At 32.2% G+C, this 27,791-nt stretch overlaps 1 protein-coding gene across 1 annotated transcript; it reads right to left on the bottom strand.

The window, feature by feature from the left end:
* LOC118181233 (chymotrypsin-1-like) lies at positions 1 to 27,697 on the bottom strand. The gene is made up of 6 exons (XM_035350330.2): positions 27,616 to 27,697; positions 20,774 to 20,862; positions 19,739 to 19,827; positions 13,165 to 13,430; positions 1,709 to 1,842; positions 1 to 189 (listed from the first exon to the last, which is right to left on the bottom strand). The coding sequence occupies exons 1-6, from the start codon at positions 27,695 to 27,697 to the stop codon at positions 1 to 3; spliced, it is 849 nt and encodes a 282-aa protein (XP_035206221.1).
* Positions 27,698 to 27,791: the final 94 nt, after the last annotated feature.

The raw sequence follows: 27,791 nt of genomic DNA, 5'->3' as shown, positions 1-27,791 counted from the left end.
TTAAACTGTGCATATCTTAGAGCCAGCGTTATTTTCTGTTATGAATTCGTAATAATTGCTAAGGCGAGTAAAGACAGCAAGTCCAGTGAATTTTGCGCAGCCAACAAGTTCATTGACATATGCTGCAATTCCTATGGCAACTGGCGGGTTATTGGCACTAAGATGGACCAAAGGACCACCGGAATCTCCCTGAAAATAAAAAAAAGTTCTGTATAATAATAAATCATTTATTTTTTCCATCACTCAGAAAAAGTCTCAATAAAACGTTGATGAAGTTAAATAATCGCAACCCCGCTTAGAAATTTCACTGCCTTTATGGAAATTAAGTTCTTTTCGAAGAAGTGCTTTAGCAAATATGTTTTCAAACGTTCCTAACTCGCATTTAAAGTAAATGAGAAAACTGATTCAAAATAAAATGTATGCATTTTTTACTTTTTAAAACATTTCTCAAATATGATACTATGCGTATTTTTTCAAACATTTTGAAATGAAACAATTTTGTAGCTTTCATTTGGACTTCAGCTTGTTTTTAATGAAAACGTTTGGCTATCAAATGTTTTTAACTGATTGTATTCAAGTATAAGATACCATTTATAAAATAACAACAAAGAATGTTATATATGATAGTCAGCGAGATTTACTGAAAATTTATAGTATGAGGGAGAAAATTTAGAAATAAAAAAATATAAATAATTTTTTTTTATTTCGTCAAATTTCAACAATATTGCAATGCAGTTTTTCGACATAAATCCCATTTAATTGAATAAAATAATCTTAACGAAAAACTCTATTTTTAAGCCGTTCTGGATGAACGTTTTCAGTATCTTCTCAATACAGCTATTTAAACTCTCAAATCGAACACACCGTCAAAGTGTCTTTTTTTCCAAATTTGGGAACAGAATACTCTTTGCGAACGTTGATTAATTTCAGAAATGTTCACATCCTTTTTCCACACACATACACCAAACAAAAAAAGAGAGTTTTTTTTTCGTATTTTACATAGGTGCAAAACCAAACAAACCACTTAATCTATCTTAATAATATTGCACGGGATTGCTTCAGAAACATGTCAAGATTTGTCTCTGGCCAATATTGTTGCTAATAAATTTTAAGACCTGAACTAGAATTCAATTTATAGCACGTTAAAAGCAGCATACGTAAAGTAATGAAAGAAATCGGAGCTTTTCTGCGTTGTATTCTTATTTCTATACATTAAAATTTATAGTTCGTTAATCGGATCGAATTCTGTGCACATTTGATGGAATCAATGCATGAAATTTACACACGTGAGATATACCTCTAATAAGGCAATATGCGTAAAATGTGCAAAAATTTTCCATTTTAACTTTATGTTTTAAGTCGAATTTATGTATTTAATTTATATTACTTTAATATGTTCTCTGCGTAAATGAAATACAGCTTTGATGTATTAAATAATAAAGAACTAAAACTCCGTGAACACAGTATAAATATTCATAGTGCTAAAAATTTTCATATTTTTAAATAAAAATTAAGTATTTAATTTTACGTTTCTTTTAAAGTACAAAGCAATAGTGCTTAAAATGAAATAATATCTATTTAAAATCAATGTCAGGTTATAAATATAAGCCAGTAATGAAATGGAACTCAACAAAAATAGTATAAACACTCAGGTTTCCTCTTAAGTTGAACCACTATTGTAAAAAATAAAGATAAAATGATCACTTACGTAGCAAATTCCAGAAAGTCTCCTTCCAGCACATAATTGATTTTCAGATAAACGTGGGAACAAAAATGAGCACTGGTCATTTGCGGCGACGTTTAATTTTACGTATTGAAGAATATCAGGTATCTTCTTTCCCCCTTCACATATGAGTAAAAGAATATTAAACGTTTAAAATCAGAATATAGCCATAAAATAAATTTGCCACGTCACATGTTCAAAATTACAAACATCCGTAGCTAAGGTTACATAAATTCATTTTCTAGTATTACATTCTAGAGTGATCTAAAGTCAAATACAATTTCTAGAGACTTCTGTTTTACATGAGAAAAAGTGTCTGTGCCGTGGACGCAAAAGGAATAATTGTTTTCTCTTCTTTTCTACTGCAGCACGAAAGCAAGAAAGAATTTTTCTCTATCTGCGGGAAAAGTGATTTTTTGTTGATTAGCACATATTGTATTAATATTAGCACATCTTAATTAGCACAGATTGTTTGGTGTGTGGTGTGTTTAATTATGGCAAAGCTCACTAGGGCTATCTGCCTAAGGGGAGGGGTGCCTTCGTGGAGGACTTTCTAAGGGAAACTGGCTCACAGATTGTTTGTTATCATCTTTTATGTTTATTGTTTGTTTACATATTGTTTGTTATTGTTATTGTTGTTGTTGTTTGTTTACATATTGTTTGTTATCATCTTTTAGTTAAAGAAAAGGCGAGATTTCTGCTCCGAAGATTATATTGAGTAAAATTTACTGTGTATATATTATATATATATATTTATTTATATGTTAATGTTTAACAATGTTTTTAACAAACATTCAGTACAGTGAAGGTTTTTACTAATTTCTTGATTTATTTTTTTAACTTGTGCACAACTGTTTATACTAGTTGTATAATTATGTTGTAAAATAAAACAATTAAATAATTGATTGCCTCCGCTTAAACTTTATTTAATGTTATTTATTTATTATTTAATCGTGTGTTAATCTTATCTACAAGTCACAAAATGTATATACAACTTTAAAGTTATATTTATTTCCGAATTTTTAATTCTCCCATTCTCATTCCCATTTCATTCTTACTGTAACGAGTTCCATGCGTTCCCTTATTGGATCTGTTAGAGAATCGGGAACTTACTAGCTTAGTTTAAAGGCAAAGACACCTAATCATCAAATGGAGTTTTTAAGAGTTTTTATATAAAACGTTTATATACTATTAAGGAAGAAAAAAGTGTTTTTGTTCAAAAATTGGTACCCTAATGTGTACTTCTTTTTGTAACTATACGAGTCTGAAATTGATTCTTACACGTGAGTCACACTAATCGTTTAGACCATTCTCCTTTATTACAAACGTTAATCTTCTGAAGCATCGAGTTAAAGAAACTCTTAGAAATTTGTTCGAAACCATTTCAAGCAGAAAACATGGCACTTCAAAAAAAAGCTAATGGATAAATCTTTTTTTTTTTATTATTATTATTATTATTTATCTTTTGTATTTGAGCAAGTTTCCTTTTACAGTGAGAACAAGATTTTTGAAAAATCCGTAATATGAATTATTTAACATTTAAGTATTTACATTTAACAAGAAAAAGAAAAAAAACTATTCAAGCCTTACTTTTTTTTCCTAGTACCTTTACATGCTTTCATTTAATGCTCATTGTGTTTGACGTTATGGCCTAAACCAGAGGTTCCCAACGAGGTCGGTCACGACCCCCTGGGCGTCGATGAAATTTTAAAGGGTGTCTGTAATGGTCAAGGGTCCGACTGGAGGTTGACAACCAACAATGCAATATATATATATATATATAAAATTAAAAAAAAAACCACGGAGATCGTAAATCTTTCCCAAAAGATATACTGTATATATAAGCGGCTTATGAAACTTTAAAAAAAAGTTCCTAATGTTTTCTTTCAAAATGCTAAAACATTTGAATATACCAGCTTGGCCCATAGAACTGCTATATACATGCAAAATTGCTAAAGCAAAATTAAGATAATTTGCAGATTATACCAATTTTTATGAAACGTATTAAACAAAAGTACTAATTATGCCACCGATGAATTATATATATTCAGAGTCGCAAATATTCAGATTCGAATGCGTAAGCGCGCACATGCGTACCTGTGGAACCTGACGTAACTCTGCGATTTGTATATATATATATTCTCTCAAGCGTGCTTTTCAATAATTTTATTCAATTTAACAATACCATCTTTAAACAAATACAAGGAATTCCAATGGGAGGTAATTTTTCAAGTACTGTCTGTGAATTATTCCTTTTTACAAAAGAATTGACCTTTGTCCGTTCACTCAGTAAAGAAGAACATAAATTTTACCAACACATCTATCGTTATGTTGATGATGTCATAGCCTTTAACAACTACAACAAAATAGAAGTTGCTAATATCTACCCTACATGCTTGAAACTAAATAACACAAATACGGTGCAACATTGTAGTCTACCTTGACTTACATATTATTGATTACAATTTTATAAAAGTTTACGACAAAAGAAGAGAATTCAATTTTTCTACACTAAAATTAACCAACTGGAATTTAAATATTTCCAAAAGAGTCATCCTAAACACAATTTATTCACAGCTACTTAGAATAAAAAGAATATGCAATACCACAAAACACCTTCATGAAGAAATACTATACTTCGTGACAATTTTGAAAAATAACCTAATTCCTCTTAAAATAATTAAAAATACCTTAAAAAAAGCTGGCATTAGCCTTACCAATATTTAGATTTTTTGAGTTAGATAGTGAAATTTTATACTTAAAATCCAATGGGACGGTATAAAGTGGATGGCTGATTCAGAGAATCTAATATAAAAATGTACAGATAATTCTTGTCACTACGTTTTCTTTCCTCCAAAAAATTTTGGCACAATACTTTTAATACTATTGTTTAAATAGTTTTAAATTACTTTGATGGCCAATTCTACTTTTATTAACAAATCGGGCCTTTTCGTTTTTGATTGTAGCTTGATCGCCCTCTAGCTTGAATTACGACTTTTATTACCAAATGACTGTTTTTTCCATTTTACTCTTACTTTTGTGGCCATGTTGAGTAATTTTAGCTGAATTAGCCATTTTCACATTTAGAAACAGTTTTATTCTTCAAACAACTTGACTGACGCCATTTTGAATTCTTTCCACGTCTTTTCGAGTCTTTTAACCCCTTTTTAGCTCTGGGGGGACGAGTTCCCGCCAACGGACAAAGTTAATCGCATTGTCTGTTGCCCAGTGGCATTGTTTCCCCCGCCTTACGTCACACGACGAGAGGGATGACGTTGAAGGATACAGAGGGGAATTACAACCTCTTTTCAACTTTGCTTCACGATCAAGAGGACTGCATAGCCACAGGTCTGTTTTTTATGTTTCTTTTTTTTAAAAAAAATGTTTTGGTCTTAGCAAGACCAACTGCTTTTGTTTTCATTTAAATTTTATTTCAGATCTATAAAATTTATAAAGGTTTAATTCTTTAAGCTAGCAGGTCCAGTCCGTACGTTATTGTATAGTTTGACTAATAGCAAACCGCTGTTTATTTTATTTTAATTATTGCTGTACATCGGAGTTGCATTTACATTTTTTACACCTTAATGTGACATTTTTTGTGGACGCGTCGGGAAATTGAAACAGAGAATTGAGACTCTAAAAAAATTTTTAGGACAATTCATCTAATTATAAAATTTTCGTAACACAAGAGTTTCAATTGTTTGTTTCGGCGAAACGCGTAATGGAGTTAGCTTGGCTCGACGTTTAACTGAAATTTTCCTTGAAAAGCCAGGTTGGAAGTCGAATTGAGCTAATTTACCATTTACCGCTTTATAATTTTTATAATTTTATGTTTTTCATATGTTTTTATTTGTTTTACTTGTTTTAACTTGTTCCATCGATCGGTTTTTTTATATGTGTTAACTTTTCACTTATCACATCGGTAGGTTTTTACTGTATTTTTTGCCATTCACCTGTTTCCAACGATTAATTTTTACTGTGTTTTATATTCTACATTTTATTTCGCGTGTAGCCTAATTTTTCACCCTTCAATGTCATTGTTTTTTTAAAAAATACTGTGTTGAACTATGTGTTGTTCTTGGAGCCATAGCTCCTGGTAACTTTTTGGCAAGCTCACTACAATTTATCTTCTTCTTATTTCCTTAATTTTGAAGCATATCGTGCAAAAATATTTTTAAGACCAAATAGGTCTTACTGCACAGTACTTAATACCTAGCTTCTTAAATTTATATATATATATATATATATAATTTATCAAGCAAAGCAGTAATGACAATTTTTAAAAAACCAATTTTGGTCTAGAAAACATCTTGCGCAATATGCTGCAAAATAAGTAAAATATAAAAATTGTAGTAAGCTCGCCTAAAAGTTAACAAGAGCTGCTGCTCCAGAAGGTTCAACACGTTTTCAAAAAAATTAATACACATGAAAATCAAATCATTAGACATGTAAAACATTAAAAAATATTAAAAAACAGAAAAAGTTAAAAAGTAAGCGGAAAATGGTAAATTAGCCCAATTCGACTTCCAAACAGGCTTTTCAAGGGAAATTTCATTTATTTGAACGTCGAATCAAGCTAACCCCATTACGCGTTTCGCCGAAACAGACAATTGAAACTTTTTCGCTAAACATTTTTTTAAAATTTAGACAAAGTGTTTTGGAAATTTTAATAGTCTCAATTCTCTGTTCCAATTTCCCGACGCGTCCGCACAGAATGACACATTAAGGTGTTAAAATATGCTAATCAAAACCTAAACTTCCTAAATCTAGACTAAAATTAAAATTAAAATCAAAAACGAAAATAAATAGCGATGAGCTATTAGCCCTAAAAATACAAAAACATACGGGCTGGGCCTGCTAGCTTAAAGATTAACAATTTAAATTTTAAAATAATAGATTTTAGAAAACAGTAATGAAAACCTGTAATTAATATAAAATAAAACAAAAATTAAGAAGAAAACAAACTAAGTGGATCTTGCTAAGACCAAGAAAAAGTTGTAACAAAAGAAACAAAAACTGACCTTTGGCGATGCAAAGCTGTCCCTCTTAAAACTTGTTGAAAAACGGCTGCTATACTTCTGTGTCTTTCATTTGGATGACGTACGTAGGGGGGAGCGAAGTGCTGTGGGCATTTAGCCAATGCGAAGAGATTTTCGTTATCTGCAACTCGTCTCCTATTATCGAAGGGAGCCGGAAACCTCGGAAACCGTGTAAAGATCTCAAAAATGGCGCTTGGCTTGTAGTAGGATGGAAAAAAATTTTTTCGAAGTGAAAATGGCTAATTCAGCTAAAACTATAAAAACTTGGCCATTAAAGCAAGAGAAAAAGGAAAAAAACAGTCATTTGTTAAAAAAGTCGTAATTCTTCAAGCTAGCGGGCGATCAAGCTACTATGAAAAATGAAAAAAGTCCGATTTGTTAATAAAAGCAGTAAAATTGGCCATTACAGAAATTTAAAATTATGTACACTATAGTATTTAAGATTAAAGTGCCAAAATTTTTTGGAGGAAAGAGAATGAATAAACAAGAATTATCTGTACATTTTTACAATAGATTCTCTGAATTAGTCATCCTTCTTAAACCGTCCGTAGCTTTAGGTATAAAAAATCATTATCTAATTCAAAAAATCTAAAAATAGGTAAGGCTAATGCCAGCTTTGGTAAAGGAATTTTTAATTATTTTATGAGATATTTGGTTACTTTTTAAAATAGTTACGAAGTATAGTATTTCTTCTTGTAAGTGTTCCGCAGTATTGCAAATTCTTTTTATTCTAAGTAGCTGTGAATAAATTGTGTTGATTAGGACACTTTTGGAAATATTTGAATTCCAGTTAGTTAATTTAAGTGTGGAAAAATTAAATTCTCTTCTTTTGTCGTAAACTTTAATAAAATGGTAATCTATATTATGTAAATCAAGGTAGACTACATTATGCTGTTCTGTATTGGTTTTATTTAGTTTTAAGCAAGCAGGGTAGATATTAGCGATTTCTATTTTGTTGTAGTTATTAAACGCAATGACATCATTAATATATCTATAGATGTGTTGGAAAAAGTGACTTTCTTCCGTACTGAGTGAACGTACATAGGTCAATTCTTTAGTAAACAGGAATAATTCACAAACTGAAGTTAATAACTACCAGTACTCAGATTCTTCTCAATAAATTTAAAGCACTCCATAAAAGACTAAAAATACACCCCAGAAATATAACAACAGGTTTGCAAATCTCTATGCCTTACCGAAATTTCATAAGTCTCCAATTAAATTCAGGTTCATAGCTAATAGTACTAAAAGTTTTCTCAAAGAAATAGATTATCTCTTTGCACAAAAACTTCGTATGATTCGTGACCTAATCAATAACTATGATTTTGAGGGTTTGCATTGCAATTGGATGATCTCTAGTAATGAACTAGTTCTTAAAACTATGAGTTCACTTAAAATAGAACATATCCAATGCTACGACTTTGAAAACCTTTATACATCTCTACCACTCGAAGAAATTTTTACAAGTTTACTTGCTCTTCCAGATTTATTTCCACAAATTTCTACCATTCTCAGCAACGAAAAATGGCAGCTATTCCTTACCAGCGTACTCTTCAATAATTTTATTCAATTTGACAATTACATCTATAAACAAGTACAGGGAATCCCTATGGGCGGGAATTTTTCAACTTCAGTTTGTGAATTATTCCTGTTTACTAAAGAATTGACCTATGTACGTTCACTCAGTACGGAAGAAAGTCACTTTTTCCAACACATCTATAGATATATTGATGATGTCATTGCGTTTAATAACTACAACAAAATAGAAATCGCTAATATCTACCCTGCTTGCTTAAAACTAAATAAAACCAATACAGAACAGCATAATGTAGTCTACCTTGATTTACATAATATAGATTACCATTTTATTAAAGTTTACGACAAAAGAAGAGAATTTAATTTTTCCACACTTAAATTAACTAACTGGAATTCAAATATTTCCAAAAGTGTCATAATCAACACAATTTATTCACAGCTACTTAGAATAAAAAGAATTTGCAATACTGCGGAACACTTACAAGAAGAAATACTATACTTCGTAACTATTTTAAAAAGTAACCAAATATCTCATAAAATAATTAAAAATTCCTTTACCAAAGCTGGCATTAGCCTTACCTATTTTTAGATTTTTTGAATTAGATAATGATTTTTTATACCTAAAGCTACGGACGGTTTAAGAAGGATGACTAATTCAGAGAATCTATTGTAAAAATGTACAGATAATTCTTGTTTATTCATTCTCTTTCCTCCAAAAAATTTTGGCACTTTAATCTTAAATACTATAGTGTACATAATTTTAAATTTCTGTAATGGCCAATTTTACTGCTTTTATTAACAAATCGGACTTTTTTCATTTTTCATAGTAGCTTGATCGCCCGCTAGCTTGAAGAATTACGACTTTTTTAACAAATGACTGTTTTTTCCTTTTTCTCTTGCTTTAATGGCCAAGTTTTTATAGTTTTAGCTGAATTAGCCATTTTCACTTCGAAAAAATTTTTTTCCATCCTACTACAAGCCAAGCGCCATTTTTGAGATCTTTACACGGTTTCCGAGGTTTCCGGCCCCCTTCGATAATAGGAGACGAGTTGCAGATAACGAAAATCTCTTCGCATTGGCTAAATGCCCACAGCACTTCGCTCCCCCCTACGTACGTCATCCAAATGAAAGACACAGAAGTATAGCAGCCGTTTTTCAACAAGTTTTAAGAGGGACAGCTTTGCATCGCCAAAGGTCAGTTTTTGTTTCTTTTGTTACAACTTTTTCTTGGTCTTAGCAAGATCCACTTAGTTTGTTTTCTTCTTAATTTTTGTTTTATTTTATATTAATTACAGGTTTTCATTACTGTTTTCTAAAATCTATTATTTTAAAATTTAAATTGTTAATCTTTAAGCTAGCAGGCCCAGCCCGTATGTTTTTGTATTTTTAGGGCTAATAGCTCATCGCTATTTATTTTCGTTTTTGATTTTAATTTTAATTTTAGTCTAGATTTAGGAAGTTTAGGTTTTGATTAGCATATTTTAACACCTTAATGTGTCATTCTGTGCGGACGCGTCGGGAAATTGGAACAGAGAATTGAGACTATTAAAATTTCCAAGACACTTTGTCTAAATTTTAAAAAAATGTTTAGCGAAAAAGTTTCAATTGTCTGTTTCGGCGAAACGCGAAATGGGGTTAGCTTGATTCGACGTTCAAATAAATAAAATTTCCCTTGAAAAGCCTGTTTGGAAGTCGAATTGGGCTAATTTACCATTTTCCGCTTACTTTTTTACTTTTCTGTTTTTTAATATTTTTTTTAATGTTTTACATGTCTAATGATTTGATTTTCATGTGTATTAATTTTTTTGAAAACGTGTTGAACCTTTTGGAGCAGCAGCTCTTGGTAACTTTTAGGTGAGCTTACTACAATTTATATATATATATATATATATATATATATATATTGACATAAACGCACTCTAAGATTTGTATGTTCATATTTCTTCAGGGCAGGGAGTAGATAAATTTTATTAAATTTTATAAAGTAACAGGTAAAATGAGTAGTCCTGAACGTATGGATGACAGAAGGGGATGGAGGATTTTTTGTAGACTACAGAGAGAGCAATCACAAACTGAGGTGGCTACAGAGCTCAGTGTAACGCCTAGTGCCATCTGCAATTTGTGGAAACAGGTCAAGGCCCTGGATCCATATTGCTGAAACCTGGACGAGGTCGACTAAGATCCGCAATGACGATTGAGGATCGCCCGATCCTCAATCGTGGGGACTGCTACAACTTCACAGCACTTACTTGAGCTGTATGCTGCGACGGGAAGCCGAGTTTCATGGTCTACAGTCGTTCGAAGACCTCATAAGGCAGGTCTTTATACCAGAAAGACCGCTGTTTGCGTCCCGCACACTGCTGCACATAAGTAGGCACGTTTAGCATGGTGCAGACAACATGCGCCTTGAACCAGACTTCAGTGAAGCATTGTGCATTTGCAAATGAGTCTAGATAGAGCCTGAGGACACTGGTTCTCGGCATCTCCGTATCTGGAGCGAGCCTTGAACACGATATTTTGCCTCCCTGATCAGGAAAAGGGATCATTAAGGTGGCCGAGGTGTAATAGTTTGGGTAGGCATTATGCTAGACAACCGAATATCCCTGTTTGTGTTTGACAAAGTGTCCCTGACTACTGTGAGATATCGAGAGGAAACCTTAGAAGCTTATGTCTGACTTTTCAGGTCGCAGTTGTTCCCGGTTTTTGATAATGAACACAACGTTCATCTGTATAGAGCTGAGCTGGTTGCTGATTACCTAGAAAGTGAGGATATTCGCTGCATGGAATTGTCAGCCAGGTCTCCTGACCTTATAAACCTGTTTGGGAAGCTTTTGTGAGAGTAATTTCATCTCGCCATCTTCCTCCGAGAACCGTCTCAGAATTGAAAACTACCTTGCTGCAAGAGTGGAATCGGCTGCCACAGGGGCTGCTGAACTGCCTCCTGTCCACGCAGCCGTTACGCTGCGTGAAATCCGGTTGTGTGAAGCGATGATATCCAATATTAAACTGATTTTCATTTTGATATCACAACGTGGATTTTAGACATCTCTGTTCTATGAGCTTTAATGATAATCATGCTTGCATGAACTGACTTTTGATTGGTACATTTCTTTCTCGGTTATAAATGCATGTTCCCACCAAATTTCATTAATATCTGCCGATTAATCCCTGGTATAAACTTTGCCATCGGCTTGGCTATTCGACTTTATCTTCCTGGAGGCTGACATTGTTCCAGAACTCTTAAGCTTGGATTAAGGGATGTGTTATTTCGAAAACCGAGTAGATGAGAAGTCATTTGAGAGACATTACAGAGAAGAAATTTTTCCAGATTCACCTCTATCCACTCTGTTTCCTAAATAAATCGATCCATAGTGAAAAATCAGGTGACAAATATGAAACAGATACCTTTCGAACTACAAATCGAATGATTGCGCTTTGTAATAGAAATAAAATGTTCTTGTTTTAAATGGTTGGACACTTGGAACTTAATGCATTTGTTGGAGATAGCCAATATCTATGGATTATTTAGACATTTCATTGCTTAAAATGTTACTTTGAATTTCTAACATGAACTTAGAATTCTTCACATGATCCTGTAAACTTCACCGTTTTAAAGATAGCGTACTCCTTCAATATCTGCTATATCGCAATGAAGGTGAATGTATTTAGAAATATAAGAATGCGACAGAAGCTTTTATGATTACAGGAACGCATGAAACAAATGAATGAGGACATTGATTGTCTAGAAAATCAACAACTTGAAAATGCAGTTGACCAAGTACATGCATTTAAGATATTTATTCAAGAACCTAAGCTTGTGGATAATGACTATGAAAATATAATGGATAATGTGGATAATGTCTGATAGATCGATAAAAGATCATAAGTTTCAAAAAAGGACAAAAAGTAATAATTGCAGTTCAGAATGAGGTGGTTAATGGTTTTTTATTCAAAACTTTAAAGAAAAATAATGGAGTATAAAAGAGAAAAAATAATGAAGTAAATTGAAGCAATTTATTACTAGAAAGAGAGGTTCAGGAAAATGTTTTATATTGTATCTCCTCAAGAACTAGGTAAATTGATGTAATGGTAGAAACGTTATGAAAGTATATGCATTAGTTCAAATAATGGCAACGTTGATAGAGAATTCCATATTGGATAGTACTTTGAAGCTACTAATTTGAAGCAAAATTGTTCAAATAGCAGTACTGAATAGAATTTACTTAAGATAATTTACAACATAATGATATTAAATTCGTTTCATTAGATGAAATATCAATGGTACCGCATGAAATACTGTGTATAAATGATTCAAAACAAAGCCACTGAAACATTGTGATTACTTTTGTTTCTTAATATAAACGGGATACTCTTAAGCGAGTTCATGCAGCTAACACCTGTCAGCGGAAGTCAAGTGTCCCGTTAGCATAATCATTTAGCACCAGAAACATTGGCGATTGTTTTCCGTAGAAGGCCTTTTGCGACAAGAAGGAAGGACTACTTTCATTACTATTCTGAATGATTTGCGGACTGAAGAACTGAAGAAAAAATTGAGCTGGATAGAAAAATTCTTTAAGAGCTTATCCTGCTAATTATTTTACCATTTTAAATAAAAGCAAATTTTGTAAAAACGTTTTTATTTAATATTTTATTATTATTTTTTATTTATTTTTTTTCTGATTTCCAGCTTATCAGATTATAAATTTTACTCTGTAATGCGTCTTATATCGAACAATTTGTTTAATTATAGTATTAATTTTTAACAAAATTTCGAATCTTTCTTCCGTTTCATCACTTGATATCATTTTACATTATATTTCATTCTACTTTTGAAGCAGATTTGAATAAAAGAAACTTTTCACTTACATCTTATTCGGCTGGTGCTGCCCCATCCCATAGAAGTCGTGTTTAAGTACTCCATATCATCGGTGTCTGGTCTCGCCACGCAAATAGGTTTCACTAATTCATTGAAAATTATAGTTCCTTGGGTTGTTAAAAGGGCCAAATCATTATCGAAGTGATCATAATTGGGGTGAGGTGTGAAGCTATTGAAAAATATTCTTCTTCCCAAATGTCTGTTTACATCACCTATTATTCCGTAAAAGGAAGTAGTCCACTGTAGAACTCCTTCCCTAAATTAGCAAGACAAAATGAAATAAATTGGAGGATTCATTTAACGTTACTTTAAGGAAAACAATTAGTATGTGATAAATCAAAAATAAAACATCCGAAGTTATTAATTTGTATGCATCTAATGTTACTACGTGTTTACATTTCTTATAAGGAATTTGCGATTAAAGGTCATCATGTTTAACCCATAACTTCGCTAATCTTCTTCGCTAATTCTTCTTAAAATATGCCTATCCTTCAGGCAGAGTTACTTCTTCATTGTCGCGAATTATTCTCCTGACTACCAATCAACTTGCATCCAGCCACAAATTTAAAATTGGCAAAACTTTATTTATGTTAACAAAATTTGTTTATCCACCCTCACGGATTGCAAAAGTGAAACCGTACGATTATAAATGTCGATTCTTCTTGATAATAATGTGTAATACTTAAATTAACTTTTGTTGTAATATTACAGCTGCCAAAATCAATTTGTCTAATTTAAGACATTAACTTATTTCCTTACCTAACCGCTGTAAAATAATTTTTCAATCTCAGATTGCTAAGAAGTATCATCTGGAGTTCCTTGTCTTGTTCACGAAAAGATTGGTGCCGACTTATCGCTCCGTAATGAATAAGTTAATCTAACTAGCTCTTGAGCTCCCTTTTGTGTGCTCTTAACTTGCATAAGCTTAGTAAGTTGTTTAGAGAGAATATATGTAAATAGGAAGTATAATAGTGGGAAAGGTATAATAGTGCTTTAATTTTAAGGTTGACATTTAGTAAAACTTAAAATAATAGCTACAAAGCAAAACCCTGATATTAGAAAGGCGAAAGTGTATGCCGTGGACGCAATCAGCTGATCAAGATTAACCTTCCAGCACACGCGCTTGGCAATTTTACATGAGCACGCGCGCGTCGTATTTTTTACGACATCCGTTATTTTACCGTTTTTGGCACGAAATACGACAGAAATGAGTGAATATTGATAATAAATTTATTAAGAAATAAAATATTAATCTTATTATTGCAAAATACAAATGATATCACATTCAAATATAAGTAAATTATTTTTAAGTTTTTATGTTAATGAGATGGAAATGCAAAGATGTATTTCATTATAGAAAATTTTAAATTTTTATTTAATAATTATATTTTAAAATCGAAGCTAATTTTAATATTCATCGAAGACAAGTGTAGACAATAAAAAAGGAAAACACCTTGGTAGGAAAAAAAAAGTAAGTTTAGCATTACTTACTTTTGCAAGAAATTACTGGTTACAAAAACGCACTTTAAACGAACTTTAATGTTTTTATTTATTTCTAAAAAATAGAAATAAAAGAAAATAAGGAATGGAAATCGCTATTCTCCCATCCAAAGGTTTCCTTATCTTCATTTTCTCCATCAGATAATTATTAAAGAATACGAGCTAAATCAGCTGGTTGCATATATTTTTTTCCCATGAAAACCGATATAAAATTTATGTATTCAAATGTATTCAAATTAAAATAATACACGGCATTTAATAACATAAAATTACGAAATATTTGAGAAAAAAAATTTTTCCGAATTTTAAAACACGACCACGCGCGTGTCGTAACTTTTATGAAAAAGCTGCCACATAGCACAAAAGCCCAGTTAAAAAATGACTTCCTGTTGGCACATTCCATGATGTGGGAAAGGGTAGAAAGGAGGAATAGAAATTACCTTCAAACGTCTCAGCTTCGATATGCGAAAAATGTGCATTAAAAACTGAATTTGTCGTAAATTTTGCTCATACGCGCGTGATGGAAGGTTTAAAGAGATTCTCCTTTTCCCTCCTTTTCTCGCGGAACTTGAAAGCATGGATGAATTTTTCACTATCTGCGGGAAAACTTGAGCGTTCATTGTTTAGTGTTTATACTGATTTATTATTATGATTTAATTAAAGAAAAGACAAGTCTTCTGCGACGAAGTTTTTTTTTTTTTTTCAATTTGTTTAAAGTACTGTACGAAGCTTGCTATTTATATTTCTGGCCTTGGCAACAGTAATGGTGCTAGGTGACCGCAGATAATTCCAATCGAAAGTCTGACATTTTTTACCATAATTTCTTTAGAACGCTTTGATAGTTTAGCATTATCTGCGTTGTTTACAGTAAACTGAAAAATTCATCTCGGGAAGAAAGCGGAATTGACTCGAGAAGACTTTCGTGTGATTATTTTTGATAACTTTCGACGTGGATTATGAAGACAAGAGTGCTTTGATGAACTTAGTTCTTTATACAGCGATAAAGCAATATCCTACAACACTGTAAAAAACTGGTATAACGAATTCAATCGTGGTCGACGATCGCTTCAGGATAAATTCCGTGAAGAACGCCCAAAATCGGTTGTTGAGCCAGAAAATATTGACGCTGTGCTTGAACTGATAAAGCAAGATCGTTGTCTGACATAATGTGAGATTGAGGCATCTTTGGGCATGAGCATGACAAACATCAATAAGATGTTACATAAACTGTAAAAAAAGATTGCATAATCTGACAAATGCTTAAATAAAGGCTCGTGTCGATTGGTGCAAGGGAATGTTGGAAAAATACGTTCAAAGTGAATCAAAGGCTCTGTATAACATCTACACAGGTGTCAAATCATGGATCTATGCATATGAGCGCGAAACTATGCAAAACAGAAGTCAACTGTATAGATCTTCCAAGACGAGACAAATCAAACAAAATTTGTTCGCGGAAGAAGCACATTGAAGCAAATGGTTGTTTGTTTCTTCGGTATTACCGGTCAACGTGGAGACAATAGAGTTAGAGCAGCGCAGGATGGTCAATACCGAATGGTAAACGACCATTTATTTGCCAGAAGTCATTGGAGAAATTCGAAAAAAAGCAGAAGTGAATCATTCTTCATTATGACAATGCGAGTTGTTACTCATCGGCTCAAACAAAGGAATTTTTTGGCGTGCCGGAACATCGAACTGATGGGTCATCCACGTACAACCCCAATTTGGCAGCCAGTGACTTTTTTTTTTATTCCCGCACATCAAAAATAAATTACGTGGTCAGCGATTTGCGACACCCGAAGAAGCGGTTGATGCAAATTCAAAACGCATGTTTTGGAGTTACCTTAATCGGAGAGAAAAAAGTGCTTCGAAAATTGGTTCAAAGGCATACAAAAGTGTATTGATCTTCATGAAGAATATTTTGAAAAATATTAAACCATTTTCTATCATAAACATTTGTTTTTTCATTATTAGGCCAGAAATATAAATAGCAACTCCCACACATGTTTATTACTAACAGTGTTTTTGTACGAAACATCTTTCCCAGCTAATTTTTTGATTAACTTCATTAGCTAATTTACCTTTATTTCTCACTGTTCTGCAAAGTCTGAGTTATGTTGCTAAGTAACGCCAAAACATAATTGATCTAATTTCGTTTAATCTTTATTTGATATTATTTATTTATTATTTAATTTCGTTTAATGTTTGCTTAATCTTGCCACCAAGACTCAAAATGTATATGCAACTTTAAAGTTGGATTTATTGTCTACTTTCTAATTCTCTCTTTCTCATTCATATGTAATTCATAAGAGAACGCGAATTTTACTCGTTTACTGATTTGATTCGTTAGAGAATCGGAAACTTACTAGTTTGTTATAACTGGATATATTTTTAGGTATTCGTAGATTATTAGACATAGATGAAGAAGTTAATCACATTTCTTTCCCTTCTTTTAAAATTTCCAAAAATGAAATGCAGTGACTTTAGAAATGGTAATGGGAAAAATGATTGTCAAGTAAATGATAATTGATAGATGAAGGAGTAGTTTTCGATTTTTAATTTAAATTAAAGAATAATAAATGAAATTGCGTACATTTACTTATTAGTTATGCAATAGTTTTTTGAAAGGCATGAATTTGTTCATTTCAAAAGGGAAACATAGAATCAGGCCATCTGTGAAGGCAATTAAAAGAGAAATATGTGAACATAGAATTTAAATTTAGACAAAAAATGCTATCTCAGACTGGCGTAGTTTTCGAATAAAATTTTATCTATTTCTAGCGCTGTCTGATAATATAGTGCATATAATGTACCCAGTTGTACATACGCTTTGCACATCCTACACTCCAAGTTCATGCAGTGTATAAACGATTTAATGTATTTCAATAATTTAATAATTTACATTTTACATCTTGCATCTTTCTGAATAAGCAATGATGTTATGACAATAAAATAATGTGTTCTGAAAACCAATATGAGTAAGATTAAGAATATTTTTTACCAGAAAAAACGCACAAAAAATGCCTTAATACAGAATATGCCCTTCCTTTTTAACATGAGCTTTCAATGTCATCTCCTCTCCATGCTGCTTATTATTTGCTAGATGCTTCAGTGTTCAGTGGGAATGCCGTTTACATTCCAACCTCGTTCCTACTTTTTAAAAAATAGTTAGGAGGACAGAAGTTACTCACATTTGTTTTCTGAGAAACGCCACAATCGCTATAAGTGATCAAGGTCTATAGTGTGAGATATTTAACATTACATACTTAACGTACATAATAGTGAAATGAAGTAGTGTACCTTACTATTTATTACGGAATTTATTAAGATTTACAGTTTGTATGGAGACAAAACGTGTAGATTTCTTGTTTTACATTCATAACGTGCACATTGATAATTTATAACACGCATTCAATTTACATTAATAATGTATATGCAGTTAATATTTTTTCGTTTGCAGGTATTTATTCATATGTTTTACATAATACTAGGCCTTATTATCTGTGCACTACGAAAGCACCTAGAAAATAATATTTAAATATTATATTTTCCTATATTTTAAAGTTTTTTACCTTGAAGTAAACAAGAAAGAAGTTAAATTCAAACAGCTCAGAATGTGTAGAGCTGTAGTGAGAAGGTGTGTCAAGTACTTCAACTTTGACATAAACAAAGACAGCGGATGGTTTTCAGGAGATATTTTAGCCAAATCTGAGTAATTCAATTTTTCAGTATTTTATGCTAGACTGGTGTTTAAATTGGTTTTCAGGGCAAGCAGCATTCCCTATTCTTAAGGATGCTAAACAATTTCGTATATCTACAGATACTTTAGAAAGTTGTCTGTATTACGCTATGTTTGCTATCTAGCCACAGATGTTTAGTTTTTGAGCAGCGTATCCAGTAAGGTTCAAATAAATTATTAGTTTGCTATTGCATCCGGGCCACTAACACCCGAGAAAATAGACATGCTATCTTCTAAGCCTTGCTAGATCGTACAGCCGGTCATTTACTGTGAGTCAGGAGACTTGAAACACATCCAGGAGAAAAGCCCGCAAGGACAGTGACATCTGAAAAGCCACGTAATGACAGCACGGTGACCATTGTTTTCATGCTTCCATAGATGCTGCAGCAGAGACACGCGCACCTACCAGTGGTGCGACAACGAACACTGGAGTAGCACCCCGCCATCTTTCCAAACTACTCTCATTTCTTCTTGCCCCACCACGATGGAGGTAACCTTGTGTTGAGGCACAGCGACAAACGAACGTTGCGAGCTTGCATTCGTATACGAATTCAGCAACAGCTACCATTAGGTACATATCCAGGTCATTTCTTGTTATCACAGCCGGTAATGGAGGTAACCTTGTGTTGAGGCACAGCGACAAACGAACGTTACGAGCTTGCATTCGTATACGAATTCAGCAACAGCTACCATTAGGTACATATCCAGGTCATTTCTTGTTATCACAGCCGGTAATGCGGACAGCCGCAATTACTTTTCTGAAGTTTTAAGGTCCGTGGTCTTTTGCCTGCTTGAATCTCCCAACAAGATAATGCACGACGTATATCGTGTTATCGTGATATCGTGGTCTCCTGATATCATGTTCCTCGATACAGAAGGTATTCGACTTTTGCCCTGGTTGGCACGATCTTCAGATCACTAACTCATTCAAAATATCTGGTTATTGGTTGACAGAGATTGGTACGCCACCACTCAACAGCTACTACAAGTGATGAACTTTGGAAGATCTGAAGGGGCATTTAATTAAGCACTCGTATCTGTCATTTAAACTCAGTTCTATTAGATACCCAGCCGGATTACAGCAGTTGCTACTGCTAAAGATGGTACCTCTGTGTACTGAATTCATTGCGCTATGTATTCCAAATCATCTGCAATTTAAACACACGTTTCGGTCATAATACTACTTTATATGTATGATAAATAAGTTTCTACTATTTACGTTCCTTCCTGATCTAGCAATTTTAATGGCCAACAGTATATTTCCGAAATATACTGTTGCAAAAAATGTAAAAAAGCAAAAAGAATGCTAAGATAAGTGCTTTACTTACATAATGATACAATGTGCAGCCGTCAAAATAGATGTGTTTGATACTATAGCGCCAGCACAAATAATTTCGTCTTTGTAATATAAAGCAACCTAATAAAAAAGCGAAAATTATAAAGTGAGGTAAAACATTATTATAAACGTATGACTTGGCCTTAATTTTAGTTATATTAGTAAAAAATAACGTTCAAAATTGTCTTTAAATCTTTTTTAGCAATAATCATGCTCACATACTTAATATAAGCTGTATAACTAAGTTTTTAGAAACGAATATTGGCAAAATTTAATTCTCATTCTCTTGTTGTTACGAAATTTCATCTTGCATGCTGGTTGGTTGATTGATTTTTAATTATAGAGATCAATCATATTGGTTGAAATTGCTCATCAAGAAATTGTGCTTATATTTAAAAAAAAGTATTAGAAAAAGAAAAGTTATTAAAAGCTCTATGTAAAGAAAGATTTAATTTAATTTAAAACTTAGTGGCAGGGTCATTGTGCTGTCACTTATTAATGCAGTATCCTTTAATCTAGCGATTCGAAATTTAATTTCTATTTTTTAAATCTCAATTCTAAAATTTCTAAACTGAATTCAACTGCATTTTGAACTCTTGTTTTTAAAAATATTGCTCATTTCTTAGTTGAGGTGGAATAAAACGTTTTCACAATTCGATTCGATGGAGTCAACTTAAACATATTGGAATACATATTTTTTATTAATTCAGAACGTTTTTTATTTAGAAGAAACTTTTACCAAATATTTTGCCATTTATTACACGCATAAACAATTGCAATTATTCCCCTTTCCTTTCATTTAAATTTTCAGAAATGAAGAACCATTACAAATTTGTTAAACATTTTTTTTTAAATGCTTATAATGAAATTTATCTGTGTCAGTTGATTATTTATAAATTTATATTTTTGCTGAGAAAGTAAATTTATAAATAACACAACAACGTTGTATAATTACCTTGCATACTACTGTCACTTCTTAAAAAATAGTGTTTATTTTGCAAATGAATAACAATAACTGAAAAATTACCATCCATGGAAACATTCCTTGCTTTGCATTTCGTCCTCCTACAATTAATGGAAAACCCCTCGTAGCTTGAGTTTCATCGTCTGGAGTCCCTGCAGTAATACAAAGTAATTAATATATCACTTCTCCCATCTTTTCATCTATTGAAGTCTCTAAAAAAGCAATTGTCTTACTTTCAATAACGCAGTAAATTTTAAAATATCGGTTACTAATATATCGGTGAAACCTATACTGTAAATATTGGTGGGCTAGAGAGTTGTTGCAGTTGACATCCAAATACTAAATTTTTCTTTCTTTCTTTTTTAAATACTTAAGCGGTTCATATGTTTTTCCATTTTGCGGCTTCTATGTGGTTATTGTTACTGTAATGAGGTTAACTACTGTTTTGCCTTTTTTTAAGTCTATTTTTTTTCCTTTGCATGCTTCAATCTCACGCATTTTGGATGCGTGGAGGCCAAAGATGTATAATCACATGCCTTTGTAATTAAAAGAAAAAGTCTTCTTTAGGCCAATGTGAAAAACAATCGGATGGCCAAGCTGATATAGCAAGAGTAATTAAGCATTAATAGCAATAATTAAGCACGAATTAAAGTTCTCACAACAGATTTACTACTTTTATAACGATATCTGTCTGTATGAGTGTGACAATTTTCGCATCGACGACAACTTTTATAAGAAACTTATACCAATGTATATGAACCAAAATTCTGTAGCTAAGCTTTCTACATTCACATGAATATTTGACTGAATTTGTGGTCAAAGTGGAAAACCGGAAGTAGTACTTTATAGAAAGCTCATAATAGTCTTTTAATAGACAACCGAAAAAGGTACCTTATTTGAAACCCATAACAGTTTATAGTATTTTAATGAAATACTATATTAAAATGTAATCTACAAATTTTCAGTTTTAGAATTTAAGACTTATATCAATGAGAAAATGTATCCCATTTTGGCTAAAATTTATGAACCATAAAAGATGCTTCATTTGAAGCTTTGAACAACTCTTCCTAAGAATTATGATTATATTATGAGATAATTCAGAACTTTTCAGATTTGGTACTTGAAATAGGAATGTGATTCAGAGCAATGTATTATATTTATAAGCATCAGAAGTATTCCTGGAATTATCCTGAATACAACGAGAATAAGTTCATTATGAAGATTAGCTCCATGTTATGAAGCAATTTAATGTATTAGCCCCAATTCTTAAATTTCTGTTCGTTTCACTTTTGTGTCTAATCACTTTCAAATAAATTGCTGCTGCCACAAATATGTTACTATTACGTATTATTTTAATATAAAAATATAGTAAATATAAATAATGTAGTGAGTATGAATGAAAATGTTTGGCATCACTTAACACTTTATCGGGAACTCTAAAGATATGCTGCTTTTAAAAATGTTGTGAATGTTTGAATTGTGAATCCGATACACTGTATGACCAAGATATATTTTCAGATCAAAACGTGATAACGGATGTGTACATGAGCACGTATAATTATCATTGTACATTGTATGGGAGAAGAGAATTATAAAGAAAGGAGTAATGTTTATAATTAATAACGAGCCATAAAATTTATAAACAAATTAGATTTTATTTACAGACGATTAAACGGAAGTGATTGTTTATTTCAAGCTTTGTGTTATTCCATTGTCTTAATATGGCACTGGAGGAAGGCCCTTTGCTGGCCACACCAGATTTTATTTTATGCATATCAGCAAATTTTTATTCTAACATTCATTATTTGTTTTACTGTGCATGTAACTGCACCTTCACTGTGTAGAAACGCTATCGCTATATCTTATTTCAAGTGTCACTCACATTTATCGTGTGAAATGCTTTATATAATTGCTATACCCAAGTTGCTAAAGAAATGCTACAGTTTATTCACAACGAACAGTTCTCAGCACGTCGTTGACAGGTATTCCAACTACTGGATTTTAAGATGTTTAAGATTACCTTAGGAGCTATGTAAATTTATGGTAAGTAAAGTTAAGCCGTTAAAGTCGAATTCTTTCAACATAGTTTAGATCCTAGATCTTTCCACCATTTATGTTTCATTCCTGGCCTGCAGTTTCGGCTTATCTTTTTTATAATAATATTGCATCCCAATTTAATTTATAATAACGTCAGCAAGTAAATTACAATCACTTTAAAATTTAATTTCAGGATTAACTTTTTTTTTGCGTCTGAGTAGCCTCTTTTACAGTAGCTGAGTAATTAATGACATTTGTACGTTCTAGTACTTAAATGAACTTTATTCTGTAATCATTTTTCAAAAACATCATTTACTATATCGCCTATTTTCAGAACCAATTGTCGTTTAAAAATAGAATTCTGAATGCGCCTTTTTCACAGAACAACTGAATATCTCAGATTAACAATATTGTAAAAAGAGCATTGAAACAAAAACTATTGAAAGCAAAATCTGATAGAGAGAAATAGTATATGTTATCCAATCATTGAAGAAATTAAATACTCGTGAAATGGTTATAAGCAACTTACACCGCAAAAGTTCAGAAACTTTAATCATCTTTATGTACTTTAAATACTGAAGACAAAAAAGACTTACCTGTGGTTTCGTTCCAATCATAAGCTTTTGTTAGAGTTGTTATTAGAAAAAATAATAAAAGAAGCCTACTTTTAAGTTTCATTTCGTTACTTTACAATTTTAGAAGGTAAACTAAAACAGACAGGGCTAAATGCTTTTATAGAGAAGATATTTTGACATCTTTTTGGATAATTAGTTCAATTGCTGCATGTACCAGCTGCTACTTTTGGCTCATTAGTAGAAAACTTCCACCGAAAGTATGTTTTGCTAATAGTTAAACAAACTGTAATTCTTTCGTTCTAATAGAAGTCGCATTGTTTCTCATTTTTAAGGATACCTAGTTTTTACAGGGTTCAAGAATAATGGCGTGTAAATTGCATACACTATTTAACAAGGATGTATTTTAATTTCTTCAGATCAAAAACTAAAGTAGGGAAGATGATAACATATAATTTTCACATAATGCTATATCATTAGAAAATAGAATCGTGTTCATTAAAAATGATGAAGCCAAGCAGTCTGTCTCATTTAATTATTTTTAAATTGCAACTAGAATTTTACTAGCCCTTTGATTCGGAAAAATGTTAGATCAGCCTGTTTTTACAAAACACTTTCTTTTAATATTTTATTTACTTGTAGGGATTTATATTTATTTTAAACAACAAATTTAATTTAATTCGTTATTCTTTCCTGTAAGCCTTCGTTCCCCTAATTGTCAATGCCAAAATATTTAAATTTGGTAGCGCGCGTGAAGGAATGCAAATTCCACTTTGAAGAAAGAGTTTAAAAACCGATTTTCAGTAGGAAAGTTGCTGTTACCTCTATTGCTCAAGCTTCTCCTCCTGGAGTTATTGCGAGTTTTTGTGGCATAACTGCATTTACTTGCTTCCACTAGTTCCGACATGGGTTTAAGAAACAAGAATTACCTCAGCCCTGTAGTTTATTTCTACTATTTGTGCATATCTTCGAATTTTTAGTTTCGTTCTGTGATTTCAGTTACTGCCTAAGGAAGACGTAGTGTGTTAGCGTCGAGTTGACGCATTGTAAATTTTAAAGAGTTAATAAAGGGTACTTTTAACCCTTCTCCTGTGCAGCTAATACTCTTACAGTTCTCGCTAGAGAAGTTAGACAAGTGAACCCTACATACTTATTGGTCAAATTTGTAAATTTTAATCGGAAACATAAATTTATAAATTTGTTATTTATACCATTAACTAGGTTTACAAAATAATTGTCATCAATAATCAAAACTATAACGTTCTATAGTTAGAATCGTAATTCTAAAGCATTTTCCGAGATGGAGTACGTAGAATGGATAAGATAAAACAGTTATATTATTTAATGTCTGATGTTTTGCTGAATTTTTATATGTTTGTCTTTTTACATATAAGTAAAAAACAAAACGTAGGTTAAATTATAAAGCAGATAATGAAGGTGTTTGGAGAAAGGCTATGACATTTCCTGATATTAAAAATCCATAAAGTTGGAATATATGAACTACTGATACTCGGAATTTCTTTCCTCGTAGTCGGATTAAATAAGAACTAAGATCATTTCCTAATATCAGTTTTAATTAAATCCAATGAGTTAGACAATAAGTTTAATTGTTATATACACAGCTGGGATTTTTAGGTCATTAAAGAAGAATATTCTTTCAGCAATTTTTTTTTTTTTTTTTTTTTTGCTATAAATTTTGTTTGCCAGTTAGTCTCAATAAAGATATTTCATTTCATTTAATACTAATTAATTATATTATTATTATTATTATTATTATTATTATTATTATTATTATTATTATTATTATTATTATTATTACTTTCAGCAACTGAAAGTTTTCATGTTCAATAATACAAAATTAGTTATCACCTTTTTGCTCCATATGCAGTTACCTCTTTCTGCAGCGGATGAATAGTGAGATTTTATTAGATTTATCTTAAGAAATCTGCTATATTATATCTGGTCTAATTTTGACTACACTTATCCACATCTAATTACTTGACTGAACTTAATTTTCTTAGGCAAACCTTCGCATTACGACACCACAAATCAGTTAATATGCAAGCATATACTGAAAATTAATTCCAATACTTCTCCATTAATGTTCAAAATTAGGAAAATTTGCAGAAAGTTTTGGTTTTCTCGAAAACGAAACGTACAAATTCTGCTTCCAACGAATGAAAAGTACATATTATGCTGCTAAAGAAAAAATGAAATTCTTTAGTGTCGGATACGCAAGCGTGTTGGCGAAGCATTTATGGGTAGGATCGTTTTAGAAGCACACCTGATATTTTCCACACTTCGTTTCTCGTTATCCTCCAAGGCGAGCTTCGTGATTTTTTTAAAAAATTGGTGAAATTGGTTTAAAATCAGGCAGTTAAAACGAGTAATCACCAAAATTTGGATGATGGAATGAGGTGGTTAATCTTCGGAAGACAGGAAGTAGGGAATCACATTGTTAGAGACTTGAATGTAAGCCCAGCATTTATGCAACACATGGAAGCCATTTAAAGGTATCTGCCCGTATAGAGCAAGCCTAAGAAACGTTGTCCAAAAGCCACAACTACCAATAGACATCGCTGTTTATCTATTTCAGCAAGGCATAGCAGGAATGCAACAGTTTTTTAACTTTCTAGTGACATCCAATAGAAAGCCGAGTTTTAAAGATTACTGTTTCTAGAAAGTTATATAAGAAATAAATAATTTATAAAATTTATAAAATTTGCTGTTTGCATTCCACTTACATATGCTCAAAAGAGAGCCTGTTTAGCATATGTAGAGCTTATTGACTTTGGAAAAGCATTAGTCGCAGACTGTTCTCTTAACAGATGATTTCTGATTCATCCTAATGGCTAATTTTCGACTTATTTTATTGTTCTGAAGAGGACTTATTTTACTTATAATACTTGATTTTATTGTTCTGAAGAGGAATTTAACCTGAAGAGGACCAGGAACATGTTACCTACTCTAGAACATTCGAGAAAGGGGAGAAGCTTGGCAACGGATGTTTGGGAGTCTAAGCATGCATCAAGTTGGACGAGAGCACTGGCCTTCGTGTCTTTGACAGAGGCTCTCTGACTATTGGAAGATACTGAAAAGAGATCCTGCAGCCTTGTACTTGCTTATTCAGGGGTGTAGCTGGCTCTTAATGAATCGGCGTTAGTGCAACAACGTTACCACATATAAAGCTACTATGCTGGAGATTGACAAGTTGGATTGGTCAGAAGATCTTCAGAGATAAGTACTATGGATTTGTTTGGTGCATTAAAACTCATCGTTTTCCTTCCAGAAAGTTCCAGGGCCTGAAAAACGGGTTGCTTCAGGAATAAGACTGAACTGCCACGGGGGTTCGTAAACTGCCTCACATCCAGTATGAAATCAAGTTGTGAAAGCTCGGTGACAGTTAGAAGAAACCATACCGCATATCAGACTCTTTTTCTATTCGATCTTGCAATCTTTGTTTTAGATCATCCTACATAGATCAGCTTTATGCACGACCATGCTTTTGTACCGCGATTTTATTATTTTTATTATTTAATTATATCAACTTAAACCACTATACAATTTCATTAGTTCTCTACATCAGTTCTGAATATAATCGATCAAATATGAAAATTCTTTTAATTTTGACTACTTTTTATAAGAGAACTAATAAAATTTGAGTAATTGCAGAGTAATAATCTTAAATTTCTCACCGTGTGATCCTCTATGATGCAAGATCGGCTATCCAGCAGAATTTTAATTCTAATTATAATATTTATCTCTCGAATTTTGCTGCCAAGGACTAAAGTAATTAAATGGTGAAGTGGGATTACAATAGATTCTGTCCATTGCAGTATATAAGGCAAAAAATAATGGCTGATTATCTGGAAGAAAGGGATATGACCGTTCAATCTATATTCTATTCCTTCATTACTGCCAGATATTCTTATACATCTGAAGAGTGGTGGTGTGCTACGGACAAAGCTGTCTGCTTCTGGTAAAGAAAAGATTAAAGCTACTTTTTGCAAAGAAAGGTATTACTTATTCTACAGCAGTAGCTTACATTAGACTTTGGACAGAATATGATCACCTACCTGTTCATGTATTTTGTTTTAAAGTACTTGATTCTTGGTTTTGTGTTTTATGTACATTCGGAACTGTAATCATATTGCACATAAGTAATGGAGATCTCGAGAACTGTCGATATAATAGACAGGAGTTCAGAATTTGGAAGCAACAAGAAACTTTCACCGGAACTTTCGTTAAATTAAATATTAGTTAAATTGTTTAATCTTATAAACTCGCGAATTTTACCGACTCCGACCTTCATATCATCTTCTGTGTTAACAGGTTTCATTTTAGAGGACTGTAACTGCGTTTCTCCCTTGGCACGCATGTTATAAACGCTTGTTATAAAAGAAACAATGTTCTTTCTCTGCAAGTTTTTTATGATTTTAATAATTCGGATTCTTTGCATATCTACCATGTCG

This window comes from Stegodyphus dumicola, chromosome 4, assembly GCF_044657685.1.
Source record: "Stegodyphus dumicola isolate Sdum_Otavi_A_Nest chromosome 4, ASM4465768v1".
Classification (NCBI taxonomy): domain Eukaryota; kingdom Metazoa; phylum Arthropoda; class Arachnida; order Araneae; family Eresidae; genus Stegodyphus; species Stegodyphus dumicola.
The sequence above is the reverse complement of the archived record's forward strand: the minus strand, read 5'-3'. Positions and strand labels throughout refer to the sequence as shown.